The 8,899-nt window shown below is 31.1% G+C and overlaps 1 protein-coding gene across 1 annotated transcript; it reads right to left on the bottom strand.

Annotated features, from left to right (window-relative positions):
- Positions 1-314: 314 nt before the first annotated feature.
- Positions 315-4,091, bottom strand: LOC120129632 (transcription factor MYB12-like). The gene is made up of 3 exons (XM_039147095.1): positions 3,585-4,091; positions 3,177-3,306; positions 315-1,105 (listed from the first exon to the last, which is right to left on the bottom strand). The coding sequence occupies exons 1-3, from the start codon at positions 3,715-3,717 to the stop codon at positions 481-483; spliced, it is 888 nt and encodes a 295-aa protein (XP_039003026.1). The 5' UTR covers positions 3,718-4,091; the 3' UTR covers positions 315-480.
- Between the last annotated feature and the right edge of the window lie 4,808 nt (positions 4,092-8,899).

The following is an 8,899-nucleotide window of genomic DNA, read 5'->3' as shown; positions in this document are numbered from 1 at the left end:
TAAATATAATCTTTGAATATAGAAATAGATTTGTTAAGTAATTGAAGATAACACATTTATATTTACTTAACTTGTACAATAAAATTATTTTCGATATTATTTTTTATTTTTGTAATATTTGAATAAAAACTCTACGAAAAAAATTACTTATCATGGTCATAGACAAGTGAGAATGATTTTTTTTTCAACTTTTTTTACCATAAATCTCTGTATAACCAAATCAAGCATAGAATCACGGAAAGAAACAAAAACCAAAATAATGGGAAAATAAAAGAGAAACAACAAACTTGTTCACACCGTCTAGCTACATAAATATTGACAGCGAAGTGGATAAAAAAATCCAACATAATCCACAAAGAAGAAACAAAGGGGAACAACTACAACTAAAAGAGGTTGGCTCTAAGAGGATAGAACTTTTCTCTAGAAAAAAAAAATCCTCTTTTGCCAACTAAAATCGGTCGCGAGATTCAACATAGTGCATTAAGAGTAAAGCCAAGTATGACGGTCAAAGTCATGGTTCAATTTATGTGGTTCTCCATGGACATTATTATCATCAGGTTCCCATGGCCAAGAACACATGAAGTCCCAATCATTCCCACTATCTCCGCCTCCTCCACCAGTACAATTCCAACCTACTATTTCATTATTATTATTAGCTGTCATTTCACTAAAATCCAAATCCCCATGTGGTTGTAGCAATTCACTATTCGTTATGTCATCAAACCACGTCATCCCATTGCTTTCAATGCTCTCAAGTAGAGCTAAAATTCCACCACTAGGGCACACCATTGAATTCTCCATGCTGGTTCCTTCCTTATCTTCCACCGAAATAATGGACAGGATTTCTTTTTCTAATGCTGCGGTGGATGGAGACGGCACCGTTTCATCTACTCGAGGGTTTTCTATAGGTTTCTTAGTTGAGGGTTTAGTGTTTCTTCCTCCTTTACGCTTGGCGATGACGGCCTTGTTGAAGTCCATGACGACGGGGATTGTGTGGGTAAATGACCTTCTAAAGCTGTGAATTTTTCTACTCAAATGCGAGTTCCAGTAATTCTTTATCTCGTTGTCTGTTCTTCCTGATAAGTGACTGGCGATTAAAGACCACCTGCGGGTCAAACACGATATAAAATTTTAAATTAGAGAGAGAATTTTTAAAACTTATAAAATTTTAAATGAGACAAAAATAAATTTTTAATGAAAAATATATAAGAAAAACTTAAAATTTATAATAATTTTAAATTTTTAAAAAGATTGTCGTACCCACCGTTCCCAGTCATCAAACGCGTTTAAATTTCACAGACAAAAGGTTTACGTCGATGGAAAAGACAGATTGCTGCAAAATAATCACTTACAAATGAACTGACAAGCTATGAACCCTTAATTAATGTGTTCAGCTAAAATGCTTAATGATAGTTAGACGTCTTTGTTATTGTAGTTAAGGCTAAACAATAACACATATTCTTGGATGTTAAGAAAACGAATAAAATAGTACTTTTATAGTAATTTTTTAAAGTAAATTTATGTTATCCTATGTTATTTTACCTAAACTAACATATTTGTGTAAATTATCATATTCAAATTCCAATTATTAAGAGAAAATAAAAATTTTAACCTCTAAGACTACTTCAAGAATTCTTATAATATATTCTTGTATGTTAAGTAAATAAAAAATAATACTTTTATAACTATTTAATGAAAAAATAAATTTAAAAGACATACTTCATTAAAATTTTAAAATGTGATGAGATTCATTAAGCGATGTGAAATATTTTTTTTATTTATTATTATAATAATAAAAATTAATTAAATTATTTTATTTAATATATTTTTTATTAGTCTAATGGGATTATAAGGTAGTATTTATTTTAAAAAATCTAAATAATTTGAGAATGAAAGTTCATCATCTTTACAATCTTTAATGCTCGAACTTGTAACTCCTAATGACAACTATCGTTTCTTTAATAACTGAGATAAATTGATTTGTACATATTTAATGTAATTTAAGTCTATACATATTTAATATAATAAAACATAACAATGAATGTGTTGTAACATTATTTTTTAGTTAAACCTATCTTATAAGATTTAATTTTTTTCAACGTTATAAATTATTATTTTACTCATTTTATTATCAAATAAATATTTTTTATATATAATTTAATCAAATATTTTAATTATAAATTAAAAGATAATATTATTTAAACTTAAATTTTATTAATAATGTGATTTTGACGTGTAGTTAAGTCTATTCCAACAGTACATATGCATATTAATTACGTAGAGCTCGAAGCTTAGCTGTTATTTTTATAGAGAGAAAGAAATGGCGGATGCAATGAAAAAGAGCTGAAAGAGCCAAAAGTCCACAAAAAGTCGACAAGTTATCTTTTATTTAATGACAGCTTGCGCAGAGCTTTTTTCCTCCACATAAACTAGAAGGGAAAAAACATTATTTCAGTCCAGAAAGGAGGGGGGGGGGGAATATGATTTATTTTAAGGTAGGTTGCACTCTAAAATGAAATTCAGATTTGAATATAGGAGAATGACAATTATAATGGAATAATAATAAAATTACCTACTAATGTTTGTATAAAATGTTATTTTAACTATTAGTTTTATTTTGGAATATTCTAGTTTTTAATATTTTAATTTTTATTAAGATATCTCATGACTTTTTTATTTTGGAGTATTCTACTTTTTAATATTTTATTTTTATCAAAATATCTCATGCTAGAAAGAAATTATTAATTGACTAAAGAACATAAAATTTTTAGGTATGTTAAATTGTTGACTTGTAACATGTCACTCAAAATATGATATAATATGTATTATGTCACTCAATATATAATATAGTATGTGTTATGTCACTCAAAAAACTGACATAAAATATTGACATGACATATGACATGATAATAATTAAATACATATAAAATTATCATGTTATTAACATGATTGCTAAATAACTAATGATTTTCTTTTAGAAAAATATTTTAACCAATAAATAAAATATTGAGATCTATAATATTAAAAAAATAAAATATTAAGAGTTAAAATATTAAAAAATAGAGGTCAATTTGATATTTATAAAAACATTAGAGGTAGTTTTATCTTATGCTAATTATAAATAAAAAAGTAAAACGAATTTAAAAGATTAAGAAAAACCAAAGAGGCAGACTAACCTATTTCCCAAAGAAGCATGCAAATTAAGGACGAGTTCTTCCTCTTGGGCAGTAAAGTTTCCCCTTTTTATGTCAGCTCTCAAGTAGTTAATCCACCGTAGTCTACAACTCTTCCCACACCTCAGTAACCCTTCAAAATGCCAAAACAAAAAGGGTAAGAAAATACAGAGTGATGAAATCGCATAAATAAAGAGAAAATTATAGAGGGATGAACAAAACATTTCACATTAAAAGATGAATTTGTACAACTTTAAAAAAGAACGAATTTATAAAATGATACCAATGAAAAACATATCATCAATAAAAATTAAAAAAATAATATATATATAATAATTTAAAATTTTTAAGGAGTACATCCGCCCAGTAACCCTTTCATCCATCCCTGACCTCGGATATATATTAAAGTACCTGCATTCTTGGGCAATGATCTCCAAGAGCCTTCACCATTAGCTTGAATATACTTGGTCAATAGCTCATCCTCTTCCTTCGTCCACCTCCCTCTCTTCAACCCTACCTTTTCACAGCAAGGCGCTCTCCCCATGTCCGGGAAGAGTAATAAAACTTTGTCGATCGCTGGCTAAAATGAGAAGCCCCCCAAAGTAACTACACCAGCAGGTTGACTTGTTCAGGTACCGACAATATTAAAACAATTTTTTTTTGGTAACAAATTGTTGCTATTTGGATGATCGGTTTGTAAAAGGTGAAAGTTGTAAATATATATAGAGAAAAACAAGGGAGGGAGGGTTTGTGGTGGCGCACGTGATTGGGGGGATTGTATTTGTGGTGACACATGGCGCCACGTTTGGGTTGAGACCGGAGTCATAGAGTGTCGTCGTGGCATTGCTGCCGTCCATAGGGATCATCAAGGGTATGCGTCTCCCACGTTGAGCCTTAATGCTCTCCTACCAATCTCCTTTCTCTACGTACATAATAACGCAGATTAACACTTCAATAGTTTCGTTATCACTCAATTAGGTAATTTAATATAAGTAATAGAACGAAGCGATTTGAGTGATAAGAAAAGGCAAAATCAACGAGATAATCCTCTCGAAGTTTTTATTTCACGAGATAATGCAGTGCTCAGATTAATTGTTCAAATGGGGTAAATTCTACAGTGATGGTCGTAGCTCGCCATGCCATCCGGGCGACCTACGACGTGGCAACATCTAGACGAACCAACATAGGTCGCCATGCACGCCCGGCGTCCTTATAGGTCGCCATGCAAGCCCGGCGTCCTTATAGGTCGTCATGCACGCCCGACATCCTAATAGTTCTCGTGATTCTGCTACTCTGCCCGGCTGCTGCTCTGCTTTGGTGCTATGCATGGGCCATGCACGGGGCATGGGATAGGTCGCCAAGCTTTGTTCACGTGTTCTGCTCTCGGCAAACCTCTGCTCGCATGCAGCGTGAATTCAGCTGCATTATTGCAGCACTTATTGTTGCATTATTGCAGCCCTTATTGTTGTATTATTGCAGCCCTTATTGCTGCATTATTGCAGTCCTTCAGCTCACGTGAATGGCCATAACGCAGATTAACACTTCAATAGTTTCGTTATCACTCAATTAGGTAATTTAATATAAGTAATAGAATGAAGCGATTTGAGTGATAAGAAAAGGCAAAATCAACGAGATAATGCTCTCGAAGTTTTTATTTCACGAGATAATGTAGTGCTCAGATTAATTGCTCAAATGGGGTAAATTCTACAGTGATGGTCGTAGCTCGCCATGCCATCCGGGCGACCTACGACGTGGCAACATCCAGACGAACCAACATAGGTCGCCATGTACGCCCGGCGTCCTTATAGGTCACCATGCAATCCCGGCGTCCTTATAGGTCGCCATGCAAGCCCGACATCCTGATAGTTCTCGTGATTCTGCTACTCTGCCCAGCTGCTGCTCTGCTTTGGTGCTATGCATGGGCCATGCACGGGGTATGGGATAGGTCGCCAAGCTTTGTTCACGTGTTCTGCTCTCGGCAAACCTCTGCTCGCATGCAGCGTGAATTCAGCTGCATTATTGCAGTACTTATTGCTGCATTATTGCAGCCCTTATTGCTGCATTATTGCAGTCCTTCAGCTCACGTGAATGGCCCATGCAAAGGTGAATAATTGAAGCAAACAGGGGTGGTTGTATTATATATTGGATGGGGGTTAATGAGTGAAACATAAAAGAAAGAAAGGGAGAAGAGAGCAAGGGAAAAGAGGAAGAAGAAGAAAGGGAGAGCACGACATCGAGGTAAGCTTTTTAATTATTTAAATTAGTTTTTTATTTTAAATTATTAGTTTGTTAGTTTATGGTTTAAGGGTTTACAACATTTTAGTTAATTAGTTAGTTAGTTTAAGGTAAAACAAAATTTTAATTAATTAGTTTGCTTGATGGTTATATTATTGTTAGTTTAAGTTATATCATACATAAATATAAAATTATTTAATTAGTTTGTTTGATGGTTATATATTAAAAAAATAATTAATTAGTGTGTTAGTTAGTCTAATTTTTAATTAGTTTGTAGTTAGTTAAATAGTTAAGTTATATTTTGGTTGTTGAATTTATATTATATAAAAAAATTAGTTAATTAGTTTAAGTTATATAAAAGAATAATTATTAAAATTAGTTTATTGTTATAAATTATTAGTTAATTAGTTTATTATTATAAATTAGGGTAAAACAAAAAATTAGTTAATTAGTTTGGTAGTTTAAGTTATATTATTGTTAGTTTAAGTTATATCATATAGAAATAAAAAATTATTTAATTAGTATGTTTGATAGTTATATATTAATAAAAATAATTAGTTAGTTTGTTATTCGTTAGTTATATATAAAAAATATGTAATTAGTTTGTGTTAGTTAAATAGTTAAGTTATATTTGTTTTTTGAATTTATATTATATAAAAAAAATTAGTTAATTAGTTTTTTAGTAATAAATTATAATTAAAAATCATTTATTAGTTTAAGTTATATTAAAAAACAGTTTATTAGTTAACGTTATATTAAAGAATAGTTAAAGTTATATTAAGAATAGTTTATTAGTTGTTTAAGGGAAATTTACGTTTAACTTATATTTTAAAAATTTTAGTTTGTTAGTTTATTAGTTTAATATATTATAAGTTATTATATTAAATTTTTTTGTTGTGTTGTAAAATAGTTAGTTAGTTAGATTATATTAGTTATATTAAATGATTTTTTAAATATTGTTGTTTACTTTTTTTACAGATTCATTCCAATGGATGACCAAATTCCACCGCTGAGACTTGACAATGAATATATTTCAAGTCATTTGGGAATAATGGTGAATAAAATATTTGTTTAATGAATTATAATTAATAAATATTTGAATATTATTTCATGATGATTGTGATAATTTTTTTTGCATTATTTAATTGTAGGAGGACGAGCAGTGAGTCCTTCGTCTTCGGCTACATAAAGTGCCCAAGCCACACCCAATGATAGAAGAAAACTTGCAAGAGGCTGGATTTTGGTATGTAACATTTGTGCGAGATTACAAGTCGGTCCCAGGTTTGATCAGTGCGTTGATTGAACGTTGGAGACCAGAAACGCACACGTTTCATTTGCCGTGTGGCGAATGCATGATAACTTTGGAGGATGTGGCAATGCAACTCGAGGTCCAAACTAATGGGATGCTGGTGGTAATGTCACATGAGTTTAAAAATGTGGCACAACTTTGCAACTTATTTCTTGGGAAAGCGCCCGTACCACCAGAGTGTAGAGGGTAGCGGGTGAGGTTGTCATGGTTGAAGAATGAATTTCAACTTCAACCAAATAGTACGGAGCACGAAATTATAAATGCAACACGAGCATATATATTACAGTTGATTGGGAGAATTTTGATGCCTGATAAATCCGGTAGTTATGTTCACACTCAGTATCTTCTTTTTTTAACAAATTTTGAGAATTGTAGGCAATATAGCTGGGGTTCGGCAATATTGGCGTTCTTGTATCGTGAGATGTGCAAGGCGTCATTAGTCGTGAATGATATACAGATGGAGGCATAAAATTGAAGGCACGGGGTTGGTGCACAACAACATTAAAGAGTTCAGGCTGAAGATCGACATTAAGGCCAAAAAGGAGGTATGTATAATCTGTATTTTTTAATTATTATTTAAATTAACTATATTATTTAATTTAAATCAATTTTATTGTTTTTTGTAATTTTACAGTTTAATTGGAGACCATACATGAATAAAGAATTATTTGCGTTGATACCGCACGATATTTTAGATGGGTTTCAATATTGGTGTGCTGTTACACCATTGATCAATTTTGCTTTTGTTGAGATCCAATTTAGGGATAGAGTGCTGAGGCAATTCCACTTCCACCAACCTATTCCACGGAGTCCATGGGATCATGACCTCCTCCAAAACTTAGATGGTCGTCGTCCGGTGAATTGGGTTGAGACGCATGACGACCTGCACAGATTTGATGGGCGTCGTAAAGAATGCGTTAATTGGGTTGAGAAGCATGTAACCTACATTAATGCTTGGAACAATAGGGCTTCATTCATGCCAACTCTTGACGCCATTCAAGATGACGACTTTAATTTTGAGACTTCGGCTTACGTTGCTTATTTTTGGGATAATGGAAAGTCGTTCCTCACAACAATGGTAGAGAGGCGACAATTTTTGAGGTTTAAGAAAAGATTTGTTAAAGCTGAATACTCTCTACCGAGTGGGAGTGGGAGTTCATCTCTACAACCTGAAGCGAAAATGACCGATGTGGATAATAGCGCACCACAACCGTTCGACGATGCGGGATCGTTGCATCACGCAGTTGATGATTCTACTGTCCCGGCATACATACCAGAGTTTGTGCAGCCTGAGGCACCCATCTATTCTCCTACGTTTTCGTCGACATATGACTTTGAACACATGGCAGTTCAAATTCCCCCAATTAATGAGGATGATGGGTACAATACTCCTGAGAAACCACAACGGCCACAACGTATCAGACGTCCGCCTCGACATTATCATTCAACAACACCTCGGCATCGACAAGAATTGTAAACTCATTTGCTATTTATTACAAATTATATATTGAAATTAGACTAGTTTTTTAACCTTAACAATGATTTTTAGTATCAAATCATTACTAGTATCATTAGTATTAAATAATTAAATATTTAGTAATTCGACTATTTTAAATCATTAGTATCAAATAATTAAATATTAATAATAAATCATTATTAATAATAATTAGTAAATCATTAGTATCAAATCATTAAATATTTAAAAATCATTACTAAATTCGACTATGTATAAATTAAAACTCGAGTAGTCCACACTTGTACACTCATTTGTTATTATTCTGTAATTATTAGTAATAATTATTAAATCATTAATATTAAATTATTATTATAAAATAATTACTAAATAATTACTATTAAATCATTATTATCATTATTATTATTAAATCATTATTATCATTATTATTAAATCATTATTATAATGATTATTACTAAATCATTATTATAATGATTATTATCAAATCATTACTAAATCATCAAATCATTAAATATTTAAATCATTATTAAATCATTATTATAATGATTATTACTAAATCATTATTATAATGATTATTATTATCGAATCATTACTATAATGATTTTTATCAAATCATTACTAAATCATCAAATCATTAAATATTAAATTTATTATTAAATTCATTATTAAATCATTATTTAAATTATTATTAAATCATTTTTATGGTTA

This window comes from Hibiscus syriacus, unplaced genomic scaffold (assembly GCF_006381635.1).
Source record: "Hibiscus syriacus cultivar Baekdansim isolate YM2019G1 unplaced genomic scaffold, ASM638163v2 tig00110503_pilon, whole genome shotgun sequence".
In the NCBI taxonomy this organism is placed as follows: Eukaryota; Viridiplantae; Streptophyta; class Magnoliopsida; order Malvales; family Malvaceae; genus Hibiscus; species Hibiscus syriacus.
The sequence above is the reverse complement of the archived record's forward strand: the minus strand, read 5'-3'. Positions and strand labels throughout refer to the sequence as shown.